This window comes from Cyrtonyx montezumae, unplaced genomic scaffold (assembly GCF_038088225.1).
Source record: "Cyrtonyx montezumae isolate F1298 unplaced genomic scaffold, pur_monq_1.0 scaffold_12, whole genome shotgun sequence".
Lineage (NCBI taxonomy): Eukaryota > Metazoa > Chordata > Aves > Galliformes > Odontophoridae > Cyrtonyx > Cyrtonyx montezumae.
This window is the reverse complement of record NW_027071848.1, coordinates 14,280,142-14,302,907: the sequence shown is the minus strand read 5'-3', so window position 1 is coordinate 14,302,907 and position 22,766 is coordinate 14,280,142. Positions and strand designations below refer to the sequence as shown.

Sequence of the window (22,766 nt, the reverse complement as noted above, 5' to 3'; positions counted from 1 at the left end):
TGACCCCGTGGTGCCGCTAAGGGGGAAGAAACGGCGCGAAGAAGGATGCTGTAGGACTGACAGGATGCGGTGACGCAGCGGTTTATGCCAAATAATGGAGTTGGTACTTTTAACAGGAAGATAGCACGCTTGTAAAGTGAAGAATTAATACTAGAAGAGCCTTTGTTTCCATGCCTTTAATTTGTCTGTGACTGTGAAAATTATTCAAGAGCAATATAAGGTGAAATTTATACAATTTAAGTGTGTAAAACAGCAAGAAAAGCTACCATTGCTGTTATATTAAACAATGACAATTATGAAATGCTTTAAGTAGAGCTGCTGTTACTTGCACTTGATCCCCAGAATCTTCTTGGTGGCAGAATCCCAGTCCTTCCCAAGTTCCAGTCGATAGCAAATACCTGGAAATTGTCCTTCAACTCTTTTTACCCACTCTGTTGCTTTCATGATTGACCCAAAAGCCCAGTGATCACTGCTGTGTGAAAAAAATGAAGATTTATTATAATAAATTACATAATATTGTAAGATATGTAAGGACAGGTAGCAACAGGATGAGGGGAAACGGTTTTAAAATGGAAGAGGGTAGATTCAGACCAGATATTGGGAAGAAATTCTTTACTGAGGGTGGTGAGACACTGGAACAGGTTGCCCAGAGAGGTTGTGGATGCCCCTTCCCTGGAAGCACTTAAGGCCAGGCTGCATGGGGCTGTGAGCAACCTGCTCTAGAGAAAGGTGTCCCTGCCTATAGCAGGGGCTTGGAACTAGGTGATTTTAAAGGTCCCTTCCAACCCAAACCATTCTGTGATTCTATATACAATGAAATAATTTCTTATAAACATCTGAAATAGAAAATTACCTATAGGACAGCAAACAGACTACATAAAATATCATTTGCCAGAGAAAACTACAGCATTTCCTCTGCCCCATTTTTCAGAGTCTTCAATATGGGAAGTACGTATATACATTGTCATCACTTGCATTCATTTGCACTATTCAGACCCCACAGTGAAGTACCGTGCATTTCATAATGGCAAACTTGACTCCTTTGTACAACTGTGTGTCAGAATTCTTTCCTTTTTGTGGACTACTCTGCCTGTTTTCATCTGACTGACAATGTGATTCTATTCGTGTTCCTGACCAGAGTAGCCCAAATTATACAACCATTTTTCCCTCTGTCAGAGAGTTTCTAGAGAGGGAGGAAGATTTCACAGGGCTTTCCTGGTTTCTTCATTCTCTTCTTATGTTCCCTGGTAAACCATTAAGGGTATTAGCTTCTCATTCTGGCACTGCAATCAGTTGGTATCTGGGGCAATCCAGACTCACTGAAGGCCTATTCCTTCAGGCTTTTTTTAAAGACCTTTGCCTTTCCTTTATAACAAAATAAAAAATAAAAAGCAAACCTCCCACCTGACAATTATTTGCTTCACTCAAAATAAAAGGGAATTTCCAGATGCAGCAACCCTATATTCAAAAGGTAGCAGAGCCTGGGGACATATAGAAGTGGGTCTTGTTAGAATGAGCTAGCATCAGTGTTCCTCAGGGTAGTGGAGTGCATGGAAATCATCATGCTGTGATGAATCATCTGCCCTAACAGCTTCAGAAGTAATGGATTTTATGGTGTATGCCTGTGAAGATCTACAATCAATAAAGTGCTAAAAAAGGATGAAGACCAAGAGGCTCATGGTCCATGAAGGATGAGTCTGAAATGGCTGATGTCTTGAAAAAGCTGAAGTGATGGGATCTCCATCCTTAAAAATCAACTGGGCAGGATTTTGATTGGTTTATCTGAGTTGGCTCTGCTTTAAGGAGATGACCTGTAGAGGTCATGAATTATTCAATGATTCTGGTAAGAGGTACAAATCTCTTCCTACTTTATATAGTTCTCAATTCTTATCCACTATTTTGTGAAGTATTCTTTATTCCACCCAACCTCTAAAAAGAAGCTGTGTACCACCAGGATCAACGACACTTCCCATTCCCTTTTCTGCAGCTACATTCTGTAGCACAGTCATTTACTCTATAATGAGATTAATCATATGTTATTGAAATTACTATATTAAATGATAAGATTATTTTAAAAGCACACCTTGAAGTTGTTACATTATCCAGCTTCATCAGTGATTTGAAGACTATCCCTTGCAGTTCCTTTGCACAGCGTATGAACTGTAGCACAAGAAGAGTAGCAATCAGCTTTAGGAGCTTTTCTTTTCCATTTGTGCCTAAGGAAGAAGAAATGGGAAAGCATTTAAATGATTTATGGACAGCAGAAAAGATACTTTCAGCAAAGTGTGTCCCCACATCGCTTTAAACATTTTTAATTTCTGATGCTCTCAGTTTCACAATACAGTCAGTACTATCAAGAATACTCACATTAATGATCTAGAAAATGTAGTTCTGGCTTTCAGACTTCAGCCTGGTCATGCTTGCGCTAGGATGTCTGCAGTTTGTGTTTGCTTGGCTTCTAATCTACATTGATTTTAATGCATGCAGGAATAGGAAATGTGAGATTTTTGTCCTTTGATAAAGAATTGCACCCTCTAATAATTTAGAGAGAATGAATTGCCTTTTCATCTCCAAGTTCTCTGGTCTGCTGCCAGCAAAGAGCGCCAACTGACAGAACCAAACAGCAGACAAAGTGTGTACAGGGAGAATGCCTACTGAATGAGCTGCTGGCAGTGTGTGGGGAAAAATAATATATTATTCATGTTATTTTAAACATGAAAAAAAGAAGTGGTCTGAGTCTCTCTCCTAGGAGACTTTCCTCCCATCTTTTTTTTTTTTTTTTTTAAGTGGGTATTAATAAAGGAGAAACAGTAATTGAAATAAAAGAACCTGTAATTGGCATTCCAGCTGTTCCACATCTTCCGCATATTTCTCTAGGAGATGTCCCTAGCAATCAGGACATTGTATTGTGAGAGAAGTTGAGATGAAAATGTATAATTAAAATCAGATGCTTTTGGAATCGTAGGTAAGAGATCCACTGAAATCCTAAGCATATCTTACTGAAAGTTCCACCAGACATTCAAAGTAAGAATACATAAGGATAGGAAATGTAATACAGTGCACTGCTTTTTTAGTAACAGAAAGAAGTAATTACCAAGTGACTGAATGCCTTTTCTAATGAGGAAGTGATTAACTAAATAATCAACATCAAATTTCAAGATTTTTCCCAGCTGTGGACTGAGATTCCAAGAGCCGTCCTATGGAGTAAACAAAGATATGGGTAAGCAGAGTCTGAGAACACTGGAAATGTATTTGTCAGGAACAACCTGAAACAAAGGACAAGTATTTAAAAATGTTTTTTAAGGCTTTCACAAACACCAAAAGTGAAGTTCATGTGATCAGTTAGGTGACTGAAATATTAAACTTCAGAGAGCTTTGCTGAATCACCCAATGTTTCTACTTGATCTGGAAAGTTAAGCTATGAAAAAAAAAATCAAAAAGAACTAACTAATTTCCAACTCACTTGCATATAAAATATGCACAATGACAACATAACCATCAAATTTATTTCAAACAAATTATTTCTAAAGTGCTCAAAAATGAGCATTTTCCTTACCCTATAAAGCCGTCTTTCTCCTCTAGAGGGATTGCAAAGTCTCAGTTTACTATCAGTATCTAGTTTAAAATCAGTTTACTATTTTTGTTGTAAATATAGTATTAACAAAACCAATCCTATTTTATGTGCCTATTCCTGCCAAAAATAGAGAACTGATTAAAATTGGCTGTCGGTTTGCTACTTTCAGATGAGATGGAAAACAGGCTTTCAAGAGGATATTCAACCACTTCTTCAGTGTTTCTGACTTTCAAAACTTATCTGTCTTTGCAGCATTATGTCATAGATAACTCTAACTGTAGACAGATTGATAACAATTTACAGATTAATTTAAGATAATTTAAAGGGTGATACATTGTTTTAAACGGGTCTTTAAACATCAAACATCCAAATTATGTAAAAAGTGAGATTCTGTTACTCGTTCAGTGAAAAACCTGTGAGAAACTGTTTTTCTTTCTAAAATTCAATAGCTGTCAATTCTGCTTAGAAAGAAAAGGAATCTTGAAGCTCACTTTGTGAGTTAAGTCAATCACAAGTCTGTTCCCCGTTGTATCCCCACGCGTGGCATATGGTAATTGTTCAATGTTCAGAAATAATTTGATAAAAGTAACGCATCAAAAAATATAGGAAAATATGTATCTCTTTTTGATGCTTAAGGTAGTACTTTCCCACTTCTGCATACAAATCAACATACTGGACACAGCAAAAGGGAGTGGAACAAATCAGCAATCTGAGTGGCCAGTCTCTGTGGGCACACAACAGGAGTTTCCACTGACAGAACATCACAGTGATTTCTTCACTTGGGTCATATAATACTCTCAGACCTCTTTCTGTTTCTTATGTACAGATATGAAATGTGTGGCCCACACTCTGGCTGTTGATCACCACCTCACTCTCTAGTTCTGTCAGCTCAGCAAACTAGTGATGGTTAAGGTGAATGGGGACTTACCCCACCACAGGGGGCATACTCAACCACGAGGCAAACCATTACCTGCTTTGACTCCTACTTGCAGGCTACTTGGTCAGTATTGGTTCAGTTCTGCTTGCCTTTCATTTAGCAGCCATTCAGCTGGTTTGCCTATCCTGCAGAAGTTCCTACCACACTCACTCTAAACCTCAATTAGTTTTAAGTTTTTTGATTAATGTGCATTATTTGCATCTACTTCTTCTGCCTGTCTTCCCCTACGTTTTCATACACATTGTAGGAAGTCTCCAAGCTGCAAACTGATGTCAACTACTCTTTGCTCTGATTTTACACTATTTCTTAAGCACCTATTAATGAGTTGCCCATGAGAGAAATAAAACAAAACATGACCTTAAGGTCATTATGTACTTCTTAAGATCAGCTTATAAGGGAAACAAAACAGATATATTTATAAAATCTTTATCTCAGGACAGGCAAAAAGTAAAAATACTTTTTTCTTCTACGTGTATTTTACCTCAAGTAATATACAAAAGGAATACTGGTACTGTACCTGATTTTGGAGATCAAAAATTTCTTCCCAGATTACAGGAGTAAGCTCAAGTTTCTGTTGGCTTCTTTCTTTCTCCATTGACATAAAACACATTGATTGTTCCTGAAGAGGATAATGTTCACTCAGAATCTTATTCTACCACCATTACCCATGCAGCTACTACATCACAGTGAAAAGTAATTGCATTAAAATGTTATAAAAGAAGCTTCTTTTGAAAAGAAACTTCTTTTTTCCAAGTTGAAATCTGAAGATCTTAAGTTTTATCTCTCCCACTTAGGAAAGCATTTGCAATTCTACATTTAGTGAGACATATTGTCTCCATTTAAAAGTTGCCTATTAGAGAGTGATAAGGAACAAGTGACAGAATTCAGACTATAAGGCTTATTACTTTAAACAATAGTAATGGAAAAACAAATAAAAATAATGCTTTCTGCTTTTCAGGTTCAGATTTCTTGAAAGAAATTTCATTACCACCCTTCTTTTTTTTGTTGTTTTTCTGCTGTACAGCAATGAACCTTTAAGTTTTACTTTGCAGTTTTAAGGCAGGTTTGGACTTCAATGTGACATTTGTAGCATCCTGTATATAGAAATCTAGAAGACTTACCAAAACTTTAGGTCTCTCAGGAAACTCTTGTTCAGAAGCTGTAGCACCGTGAAGACCTATTACAATTTTCTTCATACACTTTGCCTTTGATTTCGCTTTTTTACAATGTCGGACAACAGGAGAATTGTGAGTAACTTGTTCAATGTTAGTCTTACCAAAAGAGTATGTCCATGTGGGTGAACTAAACGTTATTAAATTTGGTATGTGATCAGCACAAGAATTATCATATTTCGTGCCTCCTGACAGTCTTGGAAGAGAGCAAGGAGCAGGAGGTGCATGAACACTCATACAAGCACCTACGTTTGGAAGTGCAGGTGGAAGTGAATTTTTCTGAGTCATAGAAGCTTCTCCTTCTGCTTGTAGTCCAGAGCCAAATAATGAACCAGTCGTCTTGCAGTAACTCATCACACGAGTTTTACATGGTGAAGATGACATTGTTTTTGGACATTTGGCCTTTGTGATGTCATCATCAAAATTGAAATTTGATTTGAGACTGCACGTAGTACTTTCATTTGCAGAAAACATTCCAAAGCCCTGTGCTGTGTCTTTTTGTGAGGTTCTTTCTTGAATAACAGGACTTTCTTCAAGTCCAAACTGGAAGCCTTCAGTTTCACGTCTCTTAGTTGCAAAAAAATCTGGCCAAGCATTAGATTTTCCCGGAAATTCCTGTTTAATAAAATTACAGGGTAATAAAATTATACCAGAATTGGTAAGACATTTTCCTCTTTTTAATGAGTGCGGTATTTCTTCTTATGTTGTGAATAGAATCATTAGGGTTTATTATTATTATTAGGGTTTATATTCAAGATGAAAGTAGTACATCTGTAAAACTAAAATTCCTACCTTATTCTACCTTACTGTGGTGAAGTTTGCCTGACAAAATACGAATGGAGAAGTGCTGTACATTATTAAGATAAAAACAATGACTATAATGATGGTTTGGATCCAAGGAAGTTCTACCACACCATATCGTTTTACATATACAGAAGATGCATCTGCACAGACTGAAATGTGAAGCCTGCTTGTGCTGTCTCAAGCTGGGAAGTTCACATGATGCATAGCAATTCTGGTACATGTATCAGCTGAGATCAGTGTGACAGCTGGCATCCCAATCAGTTTGAGGCAGTGTAAGCAAGGATGGAACCACAATCTGAGTGCTGTCTGTACTCTGGACATTTAATAGCTCAGGCAGCTCAGCAGGACTGCAGAAGCATTCTCTCACAAGAATATGTTGCTGTAGGTATAATTTAAATTCAAGAATTGTTAGTTTCTGCTGGAAGAGAGAAGAGGCCTAAATTATCTCGTTTTCTCTCAAAACTGCTTCTGTATTTTTTTTAATGTACTTTATTTGGGGGGCAGATTCCTCCAATTTTAGCGTTTATATTAAGATTTCACACAATACCAGTGTGGAATTAATTATTTTCTAAATAATTCAAAAATTGAAGAAATTTCATAAGCAATGACTGTATATTATCACATATAATACAGCACCTCAACTGGATAATATACCAGAAATGTTAGTAACAAGAACGTACATCAAATGTAGGGACCTCTGAAGAGTCTCCAAAAACAAAGATGTCCGATTCTATTGGCCCTTGTTCCCAGTTCATGTAAGGTAAAAAATCAACATCTTCTTGAGCTATAATTTCCAGGATGTTTGGAATGTCAGCAGAACAAATTTCATTAGCATCCTAAAATAAAATTAATCACAGTTATTAACTTGAAAATTCTCTTCAGTCTTTGTTTAATTCTTATTTATGACGGCTGTTAGACCAGAAAAGTCTGTCATGATAGAGATGGTGCATTTTTTATTTGTGCATTCAAAACACTGAAAGCAGAACAAGCAGATATAGTAGATTACATTAAAAATACTCACTGTGTACCACCAGTAAGTACAAAATCTAACTCCTAACTTTTGACTATGCTGAGAAACAGTGTATTCTCAGTAAAAAGATTCATGTGAAATATGAAGTTAGACATCATATCTTTGTATGCATTATGTTTTCAAATCCTTGTCAGCAATACTTGGGGAAAGAAAAACCATCTTATACACAGAGTTCTTTTTGTCAGCATCCTATTGCTATAAATTTAACTAAAGTAAACACAGGCATTCTTATAGTTATGCTTAAAGCACATTGCTTTCTGCAAAACCATGTGAAGAAGATGAGGGCATTTCTGGATCATTCGAAGATTACTGAGTGTAGCCTTACCATGACATCACCCAGGTCCCTCAGCACTGTTGTGTGCCTCTGATCAGAGCCCAGGGACTTATTTACCTCTAGTTTGCTTAAGTACTCCCTAACTTGATCCTCTTCCACCAGCACTGTATTTTCCTTGCTTTAGACTTCGGTTTCTGAGGCCTTGGATTTCTGAGAGCTTGCCAGTGAAGGCATTCAGCGCCTCAGCCTTTTCCATGTTCTGGATTGCTCAGACCCCTGCCTTATTCTGCATTTTTTCAGGGGGTGCACATTTTTTGTAGTCTTCCTTTTGCCACTTATATACTTACAGAATCCCTTCTTGTTGCCTTTGACATCCCCCGCTAGATTCAGCTCTGTTCAGGCTTTGGCTTTCTTAACTACATCTCTGCATACTCAGAGAATGGATCTATATTCCTTCTAGATTACCTGTCCTTGCTTTAACCTTAAGTATGCTCCTTTAACATTCAAGCTTGGCCAGGAGCTCCATTTTCAGCCATGCAGGCTTCCTGACATTTTTGCCTGACTTCCAGCTTATTGTAGTGGCTGCAGGGAGGAAAAGATCCTCGAATCTCAAATACTGACTACAGGTCACCTCTATAATCAGTGCTGAAAAAAAGATATGAGGAGGTTCATCTAAACTTAAGATATTTAACTTCAAGGTGAGATGAGTCAAGCTCTAGAAATACCAACTGACCGTGAGAAGTTAGAAATGACTGACTTAGCTCTAAACGTTCATGCATATTTTGTTGCATGAATTCCCATTCTTTGTGTCCCATCTACTACCCACTCCAACTGTTACCATGTTGCTTATTGTGATACTGCTTCCCATTTGATAATTCTTTTTATGGACCCTTGAATTTCAAGTTTGTCATTTGTATGCATTTCTTCCCATTTGATGCAAAGCTTTTGTTGTGCCTAACACTGTTCTAATGCTGAAAACAAAGAAAAGTTCCATAGTTTACTGCAGTATTAGAAGTGTATTTTTTTCCAAGTTTTGTTTTCCTTCTGTGATTACCACCCAGCACAGACTCTCCTCAAATGGACTTTTGCCATACAAAACCCATTCCTTCAGTAACTCACTACCAGGGTGGCCAGTTTGCTACTGTTTGGTATTGTGACTTTTTTATGAAAAGAAGTTGTTCTGTGGCTTATGCATGAAGAAGGGTTAGTGAATGCACTTCATATGGTCTTGCTCTTTGAACAATTTGGTTTCCACAGCTCTAGCTCAAATTGCAAACCCTTGTGGCAATTCCCAACAGGAACACACTGTCTGTCAAGGTTTGATTATAAAGTGAGGTCAAGCAATATATGAGAAACATAACAAAAATAACTCACTGCATTGCAGGACAAACAGAACAATCTCAAAAATCATAGTTTTGTCTACATTTCTTAAGTAATAAACATTGTTCAGATAAAGGAATATTGGTTTTGATAAGTTAAAGAAAGAATTTAGTCTTCTGGCAGATAAGTTAGTGAGAACAAGATACTTTATAGAAAACATACCCTCTTCTCAACTGCAACGAAGCTTGTAAACTGGGTTATAATTGAGTTCTCCAAGCTGAGATGAATAATCATGTTTTTCAAGGTTTGCTTCTTCATCTAGATTGTTAAGTATTAAATGAAGAACGTAGAAAAAACAATCAGATAAAATCAAGAGATGTACGAACTGAATACATGAATTCACTGATGCACTCAGAATAGAGATAGGTAAAAGGAAGAGCTCATCATGTGAATATACTGGCCGGCCTTGCTATCTATGCCTTCTAACTTTCTCTACTCTCTTACCTTTGGGCAGGGGCATGTATTTTCTCTAGTTAGACAACCACTACAGGTAGCTTCTTCCAGTGCTCTGTCACCCTCAAAGTAGAGATGTTTTTTCTCATGTTAAGATGGCACTTTTAGTGTTCTGTCTTTGCCCATTGCCCTTTACCATGTCACTGGTCACTGAAAAGAGCTTGGCCTCATCCACTTGGCTCCCACCCATTAGATTTTTACAGGTGTTGATAAGATCCCTTCTCAGTCTTTTACTCTCAAGGCTGAACAGCCTCAGGTCTCTCAGCCTTTCCTCCTAAGGGAGGTGCTTCAGGACTCTCATCATCTTTGTGGCTCTTCATCAGACTCTCTTCAGTAGTTCTCTGTCTTTCTTGAGCTGGGGAGCCCAGAGCTGGACACAGAGAAGTGTCACTATATGCTACCCTATCCTAAGTACTTTTCCTATACCAAGTATGTTCTGAATTTCAGGAAACAAAAATGTTATATGCCACAGGGAAAGAAGAACCACCAACAGTCTACTATGGCAAGAATAGATTAGGAAAAATGTATACACGTTATGCTCACAGAAGACATTCTCATGAGGAAGAACATAAACCTGTCTCAAAATTCTTCAAAATCTCCTTCAGTGGGAAGATGTATTACTATAAGGTAACCTTAACTATAAAGTGACACTGGAACTGCAACTTTAAAGTTATGTTGAACACAGCAAAAAAATTCTTCTCTTTTTGATGAAAACATTTGCTATTTGGCATTTTAAATATACATCTTTGCTTTTAGAATATCAAACCTCATGTTCTGTTTCATTCTCATGAAGAATACCATCTTCATAGTCCCTAATGAAAGCTCTTGCTGTGAGTTTGTGTAGCACCTAGAAAGAAAACAAAGGTGATTATAAGAAAAAAAATATATAGATAGCTTCCATATATACACAGAATCCAGTTTTCTAGTGGTCAAGCTAATCCTCTCTTTAAAAAGCAATCATAACTTCCACCTACAGTATGTTTTTATTTCACTTAACTTTATCAAGCTAAAAGGTAATCAGGTCTTCACATATTCTCACTAGAGTCAAGGATCAGAGAAAGCAAAGAAATGAATGAAGAGAAAGACCACTGGGTGATTTATCTCATTTTGAAACAGCTATTTAAAACAAGGAGGGATAATTCCCTTTCTGGAAGAAAAAATCTCTCCAGTAGATGTAAGTGGAGCCTGGACAATTACCTCAGACTTAAACAGGAATATCTAGATTTGCTGCAGTACATGTGTTCTGTGCATAAAAATACAGAATTCTGGGGAAAAGTAAATTGAGTTTGTGTTTGACTATTAAAGAATCATTAGGCTTACCACAATCAAGTAATTTTGACCTGAGGGTTTGTAGACAGAAAAGGGAAATACTGAAAGTAGAAATTGCTTTTTAAAATGGAACCAGTTTTTCACAGGAAAGAAAAACATTTTTTGTTTGCTTTGTAAAGTTATTTTATTATAAAACTTTATTTTTAAAGTTTTCTTTGTAAAATTAAAAGTAACAAAGAGAAGGAGCACCGTGGAGGTGATGTGGCAAAATACTGCAGTATTCCAGTTCCAATTACCCAAGCACTCCTGCTGGCTTGTTTTTGGAAGGATATGATAGATGCTAGAGAGAGCAATTTCTTAAATAACCTCATAAGCAAGTGGTTACTTTTGAGCCAAAGTGAATTTTCAAATGAAACAGCTAGGAATGCTCACTGTTCATCTAAAACATCAAGAATTAAGAATGGCTTCTAATATTGGTCCTGTTTTTCAACATGTTGTCATTAAACCTGATAGCTTGCAAAGCTGTATTTTTCTAACGACATGTGGAATTTGTACTACAGATTAAAAAAAAAATCTTCCTATTAAGTGAACACGTTGTTTCTATTTGTCATTTTCACTTGCCTGTATTAGAGCACGTCCTGGGAAACTAACTGTGCTAATACTGCAATCCACAGTATTATCTTTGAAAGTGGACTATACTGAATAGGGAACAAAATCTTTTCTGTTTGAAAAGAAATCAGCTTCTCTGTGGGTAAAGAATGCTAGCTGTATCAGAATCAATATGAAGGATGAGTGTTCTGATGGTTTTTGAAGTGTAGATACACATTAGATTTAATAAATGGTTCCTTTTAGCTTGTTTACCTTTTCAAGATTGGAGCTGTGCTTTCCTCTATATAAATACTCTTGTTACTGAAGCAGCTGAAAGGTTAGTAACTCTTTAATGTTTAGACATTTTTTAAAGATTAAAAACTAGTGAGCAGATTCTCCACATGGAAACAATTTAGAGATTGAAAGATAATGATGAGAATGGTGCAGCATGCATGAATCACCTGAAGAACAACCAATGCAAGGATAAAGTTAGAGCCCAAATAAGCTGTCTGAATAAGAAGCAGCATCCCCTATTTGTTCTGAGAAGTTAAAGTTTTGAGTTAGAAACAAGACACTTGAATGTAAAACAGTTTCCCTTGAGAAGCCTGAAGACTGTTGGTCTATGCTGAAACATCAGAAGTGAAGGAGCAAGAGTTACTGAAAACAGGAGTTTTGGCCTGTTTTCAGCACAGTGCAGGATGTTGTTGCTTAAAGCAGCTTCGCTCACTGTGGTATATGCAGATAATGTTCGACAAACTCACTGTTCCTGTTGTCTTCTGTAATTCAGTAGTTGACACCACAGTTTGGAGTTCTTGGTCATTTATTATCGCTCTTAAGGTGGCCTACAATGAAAAGAAAAGTTTCCTTCTCTATCTTACGCTGTGCTACCAGAACAAATGAACACTATTCTGCTTCCCAAATGTAACTCAAATCTCTACCTCTCTGCATGTTCATAAGGAATCCTGTATTTATTAAAGTACAGTGACTTGAACATTAAATAAAGTATCATTTTCCTTTCTGCATCTTACTAGGAAGACAAATAATGGTATTTAAATACTGAATTATATTTAGCAATGAAGAAGAAGATAAATGTGTGCTGCATAAAGTGACATAATATGACACAATATATCTTGCAATCTTTTTAGTTGTGAATTTCCATCCAGTAGTATGTTTCCCAGTCTTTACCTGAGTACAGTGAGGAACAAATCCATAGACAAGAAGCCTCTCGTTGGTAAACAAAGACTGTATTTGGGCAGGAGCCTGCAATGGCTTTGGTGCATTTATATCAAACTGTTGCCATTTAATAGAAACAGAACTGCATCCTGGAGAAAATATTCTAGAAACTTGGCTCTGTATCTGTGTAAAGACAGAAAACAAATCAGCTCTGTTTGCTTCTAAGGCTTTTAAGAGAAAATATAATCTCTCCATACAAAAATAACATTCTCCCTTTTTCCTTTAATTTTTATGTTTGGTACAGCTGAAGGCACACAGTTGTAAACTTGTTACCACATACTAGTAAAAGTGAGTCTAACGCTTGGTGGTAGTGAGGGTAATCACTCAGACATTACTGCATTGGCTTTTAAATGAAAGCTGACATATGAGACTTAAGTTTATTCAGGTTGGCAAACAAGTTAGAGAATATGGCCCACTACGCCCAACACCTCCTGTGTAGGAACTCTGAAATGTGTCAGCAGTTCTGCACATCTCCATGGTCTGCTTTGGATAATTTTGCATCTGTCATTCAAATGACAGCCAGACTAGCAAGAGCCTTCCTATGCCTTCATTCCTTTCCCCTGACGAAAACATGCCAGATTCTAGCCATGCTGCAGCCCCTTCTCTACTCTCACTGTTTCAGGAGGGACCAGATTTGAGGCATACACCTGAAACCCTTGTCATACCCAAACCAAATACTTCCCTTTCTCAATTACTACACATTTATATTTAAAATAAAAGAAGGCTTGATAGCCAAGCATCTCTCCTTCCATCTTCTATCAATTGTCTCTCCTTTTTCTTATTGTAATAAGCCCCATTAACCCATGAAAAGAAAAACAGTAACCTATTTTGAGATACTGAAAATAGTCAGTATCAGATATTGATATATCAGACAATGATCACATATTGAATAGATTCAGGATTTGTAAGGGTACCTTTGTATCCCAGTTATACTTTGCTTTCGAGTCAAAGTATTCAAAAGCTCCAGCACCATACTGGGACAAAGATCTCAGCATGTGTCGATTTGCTGTGGAACTTAAAACATAAAAAACAAATCTTCATTTAGTTACTGAATCAAATATTTCAGTCATAAGATCTCATTTCAACTTCTCATACCATTTCAAAATGTCTTGGTTTTAATTAGTACTGCAAGGTTTTTGAATTGGAATTCTTTTAATTCCACACTTTTTTTCTGGGTATGGACCAACTGAAAGCAACTGAGCTAATGAAGGTGCTGCTGAATTACAGATTTCCCAATAATAATTGAGGAAGTTACGTGGCATATGAGAATCTCTGTGTCCTAATGCAAAGCTGTGAAGAGAAACTAACTTACGTCTAACACCAATAAGGATCATTAAAATGATGTTATCTAATTGATTGAACTAATTAACCTCAATCTCAGCAGAACTATTTAGTATGGGCACAATCATCTTACAACTAAATGCAGAGTCAATTAGGGAATGTTACTTTCTGGAAAACATAACTGAAATGATAACACTTATCAGCCTGATGAACTGCAGGCTCTGCTCCCCAAGTCTGACTACTACGAAGCTATCAGAGGTATAAAGACAAAAGAGTTTCAGAGAGGATTACAGGAGAACAATTAAGCAGATGAAAATTATTGTGGGTGAGAAACAGAATATTATGTATTGATTCAATGTCAGACAGGTAGATCCAGTCACTGACAGGACCATAGCACTGTCTTAGAGAAACCTTTTCTCCTTGAGAAAGAACTGAATAATACAATTAAGTTTTATAACAAGAACACGTAACATCTAGTGGAAGCATCCCTGCCCATGGCAGGGGGTTGGAACTGGATAGTCTTTAAGATCCTTTCCACCACAGGCTATTCTTTGATTTTTTTCTTTCACTTGAAGAGAATTGGCACAGATAAAACTGTGATAATGATGACTGTTCTGTATTAATACAGCCGTCTAAACAACTCTGTCTACACAGAAGTACGAATCACAGAGCCAAGTTTTATTTTCACTACTCTTTCCCAATTAATTCTTAATAATGTAATACATTAAACACAGATCCTGCCTCCTGAAAGCAGGCTATTGCACATTAGCACCACACATTTGTGTTACAGGTCTTGAGGAACTATTAAAAGCCATGCCTCCTCAGCCTCTGCTTATGCTGTCTATACAAAACAAATGAAAATGAAATCATGAAATTATACAACTATTAATGTTACACTGAAATTTCACCATCAAAATTATACTATACCAAAACATGAAATGCAAAGCTTTAGAGTGTAACTCTAAAGCTAATAACTCTCATATTTTCTGATTTTACTCTTAAAAAGTAATGTTTTCATAATGAAGAAAGATATGAACAGGTAAGGCTACCTGAACATAGAATTAACCTTATTACAGGTATCTTACCCTACATATTTTTCATTTTGGTTATTAAATGTATGTAAACATTTCTGCATTTCAAGATAGTACACCCAAGCTGACACTTCCCAGCTTATTAATCTCTCACTTCAAATAAGAAGAAAAAAGAAGAAGTTCTTTCTTTTAAAAGAAAATCAAATTGCTAGTTACCTTGGTACTTACCCAACACCACATGTAAATAACCTTGTATGGTAAACATTATCTTTCACAAGCTGGAAGGTCACACTCTCATTCTGAATGTGTCCATCAGATATAAGAAGAATGTTACGATGTCCTTGAGAAGGAAATAGTAAACTTAAGTAACGCAAGGTCTTCCATAGATCAGTGTTTCCTAATGTTGCTGTAGCAGACTGAAAAGTAAAGTTACAATTTTAGTTTAAACTTAGTTTATCTTTTCTAAAATAACATCTACTACATAATTGATTCATCACTTGATATACATTTTTAAAATATAAATTATTGTTATTATTATGATTAATTTTTATTTTGTTCCTGCTCGTCCACAGTTACAACTAGAGATGGAGTTTGAGGTTAATCTCATTCTGTATCTTCTCTGGTTTAGACAAAAGAATGCATAGGAAAAATATATAACAGCAATTATAAATTCTTCTCCCAAAATATTATAAGAAATGTCAGTAAATCAGTGCTTTGGGAATTTCCTGAACTGGAGCTTTTATCCAGATTACTGCATCTGGGATCTATTTACAGCTCTATCATTGTATCTGCCAATCCCACTTCTGAATAGTTTACCCTCGATAGCAAGTGTGACAAGAAGTTCCACTATTCCTTACACTGTTTAGTTTTTCTTTGAAATCTGCAGACTGAACATTTGCTGGGTGTACTATGACCCCTCAGAGGTGAGAAACAGCAAATAACCTATTCTCCTCTTCCTCTCTGTTTATCCTGGAAAAGAAATGACTATATGAGGATGCAACTGAAACTAAAAAAGTCAGGAAAAGTCTTTTCCTCACACAACACGTCTTTCATACACTTGGCCATCTTTGCTTTCTCTGCCTCCAGCTCTTTGCTTTGAGATGGAGTAACCAGAAGTGTCTACCATATTCAAGACACCAGAGCAACACAGATTTATACAGCTACTTAAGTGTTTACCTGTTTGACTGCTGCTGAACAGTGGGTCCTGGCTTATAAAAGACTATTTAACATGGCTCCATGCCTCTTTACTGCAGGAAGCCCAACATCATACAGCTACAGTTAGCACTTTTTTTCCCCTCTGTGTTACTTTGCATCAATCATTTGCATCTTACCATCCATTACATTAGTATGTTAAGTATTATGCTACCATCAAGAAGCTTTATTTACAGATGAAGAGCCTACTAAGATATTGAACTAATCAAACCTGGTCATCCTAAATAGTTCACATCTGATCTTTTGATGACAGAAGCATTTTTCTTCTCACTAAATGTCCTTTGGCCCATCTAAATGCTGCCTTCTTTTACAAACTATAGATTTCCAAAAGAAGCTTAACATTAGGAAGCACTTCTTTACTATTTAGGTAACAAAGTACTGGAACAGACTGAAGAAACTGTAAACTCTCCCTCCTTGGAGAACTTCAAAAGCCACCTAGACATGGTCTTGGGCAACCTGATGGAGGTGTCCCTGCTCAAGCAGGGGTTGGAGCAGGTGACTTACAGAGGATTCTTCCAGCCTCAGCCATTCAGTGATTATATGAAGGATATCATTTTCTCTATTCTGCTGTGGGCAGGCAATGAGAAGCATGAATTCCAAAGAATTATTTTAGAGGGAAACACTGAATTATTTCCTAGTACAGATACCTACTTAGCTTCAAAATAACAAATTAAGCAGTTACTTTAAACAATAGTGGAATTAATATTTAGATGTGGCTGTGCTTATTACTAGGGAAATATAAATCAAATAGATTAAGTTATAAAAAAACCTTAGAAGTTAGCCTAAAAAAAAAGTTGGTAATTTCTGTAATGATAAGCATTCCTTCAAAGAAATGTTCTTTAGAATACAACCGTACTGATTTACTTACTGTAATGAACTCAGTTATTGACGCCAAATCCTTGATGGTGTTCTTTGAAAATGAAGAAAATTCTGAGAAATCTGCAAGCAAAGATAGATATTAAGAGCATTAAAATATTATGCATCTATCAGCACTGTGGAAACACAAGTTCAAGTTTCAGGACTAGAAAATCGGAGTGGAAATGCATCATACTGCTACGTTTCAAGTTGCAGTTCAGTCTATTAAGTTGGTTTGATAATCACAGAATCACAGAATGGTAAGGGTTGGAAGGGACCTCTAGAGGTCGAGTCCAACCCCCTGCCACAGCAGCTCCCTAGCCCAGGTTGCACAGGTAGGCGTCCAGGCGGGTCTGGAACGTCTCCAGAGAAGGAGACTCCACCACCTCTCTGTGCAGCTGTGCCACTGCTCCGTCACTGCACTGGGAAGAAGTTCCCATGCACATTTGTGCAGAACTTCCTATGCCTCAGTTTGTGGCCATTTCCCCTTGTCCTGTCACCACACACTGCTGAGAAGAGTTCAGCCTCATCCCTTTGCCTCCTGCTCCTTAGATATTTATAGATGTGGATCAGATCCCCTCTGAGTCTTCTCTTCTCAAGGCTGAACAGCCCCAGGTCTCTCAGTCTTTCCTCCTAAGAGAGGTATTCCACGCCTTTTATAAATTTTTGTAGCCCTCCACTGGACTCTTTCCATGAGATCCCTGAGTTTTCTGTACCAGGGAGCCCAGAGCTGGACACAGTACTCCAGGTGAGGCCTCACCATGGCAGAGTAGAGGGGGAGGTTCACCTCCCTTGACTTGCTGGCCATGTTCTTTTTAATGCACCCCAGGATCCCATTGGCCTTCTTGGCCACTAAGGCACACTGCTGGCTCACGGCCAACCTGTCATCCACCAGGACACTCAGGTCCCTCTCCTCAGAGCTCCTCTCTAGCAGGTAATACGATAATAATAATATAATATAGTAATGATGCACATAAAATTAAGTCATGGCAAGTTAAATGTGGCTTACAGTTAAGAAGAAAACAAAGAAACTCACTTGTGCCAAATTTAATTACATTTACATTTTGTCTGGAGCTAAGCAGTTTTAAGACATGTAAAGCAATCTGCTTAGCTTGCAATAGAGTTGAACCTGCCATAGAATTTGAGCAATCTAGTAAAATAATAATTTCACTGGACAGCTGCTCTCCATCAAATGCTGCTTCAAACTCAGGTTGGAATACAAGCATGCAGGCCTACAGAGAGAGAGACAAAATCAGTGCAGTGAACAAATACTTTTTCATTAAAACTGTACCCATGCATCTTCGTTTTCCTAATTATGGAATGAGAGCAGAATGAAGTAATAGTTGACAATTTTAGCAAATATATTTCATTTACTTTTAATTTTTGACCTTTACCTATATCTCAAGTTCCAGGTGAAAAATTGAAAATGGAAAATTGTTGTTTAATGTTACAGTCCAATTCACTCTATGGCAAACGGTACTCGATTCTCTTCTCCAACTTAAAAAAAAATTACAGGTATTATCTTTTACAGTCATAACTGCCACCATCCTTTTAAAAAGTACAGTCACATCTCTGTGAAATACAAGCAGCAGCACAACAGTTAGAAAAAAAGTGTTTCAGCTGAAATGTGACTGGACACTGTGTTGAAAATGCACCTCAACCTTTACTCTATTACAAGGCAAAGGATAAAACAAAATCACCAAGATTCTGTTGAACCATCATGTTTATCACCAGATAAACACTCTGGTGACCATCTGTTTATTATGTTTTAACACATTACCTCATAAACTACGTAACAGGTATGCCATACCTCACTGCTTTTGTTGGGATGCTTCTCTACCCACATCCGGGGTAGATAGGCATTAGAAATCCATATATCTAGACCAAAGCCACTACTGTCCAAAGAACTGTTTTCTACAGTCTTAATTACAGCCTTGCATTCTGTTTTCTAGAAAAGGGAAAAAAAACAGGCATGTAATCTCAGTTTAATAATTGTACAGTGACTATTTCTTACTTGTACAAAATAGAATTGTGATCCATGAGGATAGGGAACGAATACAGAACATTTAACAGGGATAGCAACAGAGATATTTTCCTAAAATATTATAAAGATTTTTAAAAGTTCAGTTGCTATTTACATATTATATTCTTTCAAATATTATTCACTTTCCTGAACATATTTTAAGATATGAAGATAAACAAAACAAAAAGGATTCAAACACAGCAGAAATTTTCATCTTAGAAAAACAGAGAATCTATCAGTTTGAGGAATTAACACTGTACAAAGTCACACAAATCTAGCACACACATTTCCTAGGATTAAAGTTCCTTTTTAAACACACAGCAGAATTGCTAAGGCAGAATAACAGCTACAGGGAAATTAATTTACCTTTATTTTAAGGTTATGTGTCCAGCTGTGTAGGCTTTCAATGCTATATGGCATCTCAATAGACATATCCAAGGAGAATCCACTAAATATAAAGAATAAAAATGAATGTCAGCCCAAGAAATTACAGAATCACAGAATTGCAGAGTTGGAAGGAACCTCTGAAGATCACTCAATTCAACCCTCTGCTAAAGCAGGTTCCCTATAGTAGGTAACATAAAAGCATCCAGGTGGGTTTTTAAGATCTCCAGAGATGGAAACTCCACAACCTCACTGAGCAGCCTGTTCCAGTGCTCTGCCACTCCGACAGTAAATAAGATCTTTCTTGTGTTATTATGGAATTAACACTGATAAGTTCATAAGTTCATAAGTTCATAAGTTCATAAGGTTGGAAAGGACCTATAAGATCATCTAGTCCAACCATCCTCCTATCACTATCTCTACCCAACTACTAAATTAAGTCCTTTAGCACCTCATCTAAACGCTTCTTGAACAGCGCTAGGGATGGTGCCTCAACCACCTCCCTAGGCAGGCCATTCCAGTGCCTGACCACTCTTTCAGAAAAGAAATGCTTCCTCAGGTCTAATCTAAATCTTCCCCGGCGCAACTTGTGGCCATTCCCTCTCGTCCTGTCATTACTTATCAGGGAGAAGAGGCCTACCCCCTCCTCACCACAACCCCCCTTCAGGAAGTGGTAGAGTGCAATAAGGTCTCCTCTGAGCCTCCTCTTCTCCAGACTAAACAATCCCAGCTCCCTCAGCCACTCCTCATAAGACTTGTGCTCCAGGCCCCTCACCAGTTTTGTTGCCCTTCTCTGAACACGCTCCAGGGCCTCAATGTCCTTCTTGTAGTGAGGGGCCCAAAACTGAACACAGTACTCGAGGTGCGGCCGTACCAGAGCTGAGTACAGGGGGATGATCACCTCCCTGCTCCTGCTGGCTACACTATTTCTAATACAGGCCAGGATGCTGTTGGCCTTCTTAGCCACCTGGGCACACTGCCGGCTCATGTTGAGCCGAGCATCAACCAACACCCCCAGGTCCTTTTCCTCTCTACATTCTTCAAGCCATTCTGCCCCAAGCCTATAGCATTGCATGGGGTTATTGTGGCCAAAGTGCAGGACCCGGCACTTGGCCTTATTGAACCTCATCCCATTGAGCTCAGCCCAGCTGTTCAGCCTATCCAAATCCCTCTGAAGGGCCTCCCTACCCTCAGGCAGTTTGACACATCCTCCCAGCTTTGTGTCATCTGCAAACTTACTGAGCATACACTCAATTCCCTCGTCTAGGTCATCAATAAAGATATTAAACAAGATGGGCCCCAAAACTGACCCTTGGGGGACACCACTCGTTACAGGACGCCAGCTGGACTTAACTCCATTAACCACTACCCTCTGGGCACGGCCCTCCAGCCAGTTCTCCACCCAGAGAAGAGTGAACCTGTCCACACCACGGGCTGCCAGTTTCCTTAGGAGAATACTGTGGGAGACTCTGTCAAAGGCCTTGCTGAAGTCCAGGTAGACTACATCAACAGCCTTTCCCTCATCTACCTGTCTGGTCACCCAGTTGAACCTCATAAGGTTCCTCTCCACCCAACTGATGATGTTTAATCTGCATGCCAGGACATTTCTATGAGAATGAGCTACGTTTCCTGTCCTATTTAACTGTCGGGATGGAATGAAGAATACTGAACCACTTAGACAAGTTTCTGTCCCAAGAATACCCAAAGGGTGACCATGCTGATTCACTATGGGCAATAGTGAATATAGGTTAAAAGCAAAACCTCTTAAGAGGCCATCAAACTAGTTTTCAGAGAAGGCAAGTTCATCATATTCCTCTGTCTAACTGCTCCAATAACCCTTCACTGCTAAGACTATATTTATTTTTAATTCAACTTGAACTTTCAGTCTTTCCTTCTTTCTGTAATGACGTCAAAAAGCAACTTGATAGGTGGAATCACAGAAAACAACAAATGAGATGCATGCAAATCACAAGATGGCATACAATGTCATGGAATCACCTCCCAGTTTGTAGCTGGAGCCAAATGCGTAAGGACTTCAGGCTGGTTTTGGTGGTGGTGGTTTGTTTGTTTGTTTTGTACTTTTTAAGGTCTTCAGATTGGCATTTTGCCAATAGCAGCCAGTCTGGCCTCATAAAGTAAGTTTGTTTTCCCTCTTCATTACTTTGTTAGTATATGCTGGGATTGCATTAGCTGTTTCTGCCATATTATCACAAAGGTTGTACATTCCAGGTTGCTTACTCACCACAATCCTGGGTTATAGATAGTCACTATATTCCAGAATATAATCTCCCAAGATGTAGGTATATAGGGCTGCAACTATTTCCTCTGTATATAGTCTTGCATTAGTCAGTCTTACAAAGCTTTTGTTGAATGAGTCCCTATTAAAAAATATTCTTGACTACTTAAGAGTCCTAACCTTGGTATTATCGAATGTACGATGAATTTGTGTATCCTCTGCATAGTGTATGAGTACTCATTTTCTATTTATAGTCACATCTCCATTATCCTTAAGATGCTTGTGGATCAAATGTACAGTGAGTATGCACAGTCCCAGAGTAGCTGCAGAACCAGACTGAAGCCAGAAAAACATATATTATTAAGGGTTATATAAATGTTTGCAGCTAACTCAAATGTCTTTGTACTACTGATTCTAGGACCCGATAGTGGAAAGAGGGAGGTAGTGACACCTGATCTCAGTCCTCACACAATAATTGTTTTCAGGTGTTCCCAGTCTTTAATTATATTTTCTAGGTGAATTATCCTTTTACATTAAAATTAAATTAAATCATTATTTTTAATAGCTTTTCTACAACAGGATGTGTCTTATAAGAACTTGTAAATTTATTCCTGATATATTTATGCCAGAAATAGCACTAAATCTTTAGCCAGTCAGTACAGTATTTCCACTAACCAACAGTTATTGTACTGAATAAAAGCATAATAATAATAGGGAGCACTATTTCAGGATTAAATACAATTTGAGAAGATTGCAACGGATGTGGCTTTGTGCCAGCTTTGCAGATAGAACAGAGAAGAAACAAGGACATGCTCCTGAAAAGTTCTTTTCATGTGCTATCAGTAAGGAAAATTCGATTCCCTGAATATTGTAAGTTTTAAAATTTATTAATACCTGCATTCTTTGTAGTTTTGATGGAGGATGGCCTTATGCAGAAGCATTACTGGGATAAAGTTACAACATTTTGTTTACAAGAAATCTTACTTTGACAACAGATCATAGTTTCAGATAATTGTAGTTTTTAATTTAA

General features: G+C 37.7%; 1 protein-coding gene across 1 annotated transcript in view; it reads right to left on the bottom strand.

Moving 5' to 3' along the window:
• Positions 1 to 108: 108 nt before the first annotated feature.
• The window catches only part of PARP4 (poly(ADP-ribose) polymerase family member 4), a 43,761-nt gene continuing 21,103 nt past the window's right edge, over positions 109 to 22,766 (bottom strand). Inside the window, exons 20-35 of the mRNA XM_065730083.1 lie at positions 19,483 to 19,564; positions 18,904 to 19,041; positions 18,130 to 18,325; positions 17,107 to 17,177; positions 15,255 to 15,442; positions 13,629 to 13,728; positions 12,667 to 12,837; positions 12,243 to 12,323; positions 10,391 to 10,471; positions 9,334 to 9,429; positions 7,168 to 7,323; positions 5,633 to 6,298; positions 5,029 to 5,130; positions 3,095 to 3,197; positions 2,084 to 2,216; positions 109 to 472 (exon numbers count right to left, since the gene is read on the bottom strand). Coding sequence (XP_065586155.1) covers positions 322 to 472; positions 2,084 to 2,216; positions 3,095 to 3,197; positions 5,029 to 5,130; positions 5,633 to 6,298; positions 7,168 to 7,323; positions 9,334 to 9,429; positions 10,391 to 10,471; positions 12,243 to 12,323; positions 12,667 to 12,837; positions 13,629 to 13,728; positions 15,255 to 15,442; positions 17,107 to 17,177; positions 18,130 to 18,325; positions 18,904 to 19,041; positions 19,483 to 19,564 — 2,515 coding nt within the window. The 3' untranslated portion in view covers positions 109 to 321. The remainder of the gene's footprint in view (positions 473 to 2,083; positions 2,217 to 3,094; positions 3,198 to 5,028; positions 5,131 to 5,632; positions 6,299 to 7,167; positions 7,324 to 9,333; positions 9,430 to 10,390; positions 10,472 to 12,242; positions 12,324 to 12,666; positions 12,838 to 13,628; positions 13,729 to 15,254; positions 15,443 to 17,106; positions 17,178 to 18,129; positions 18,326 to 18,903; positions 19,042 to 19,482; positions 19,565 to 22,766) is intronic.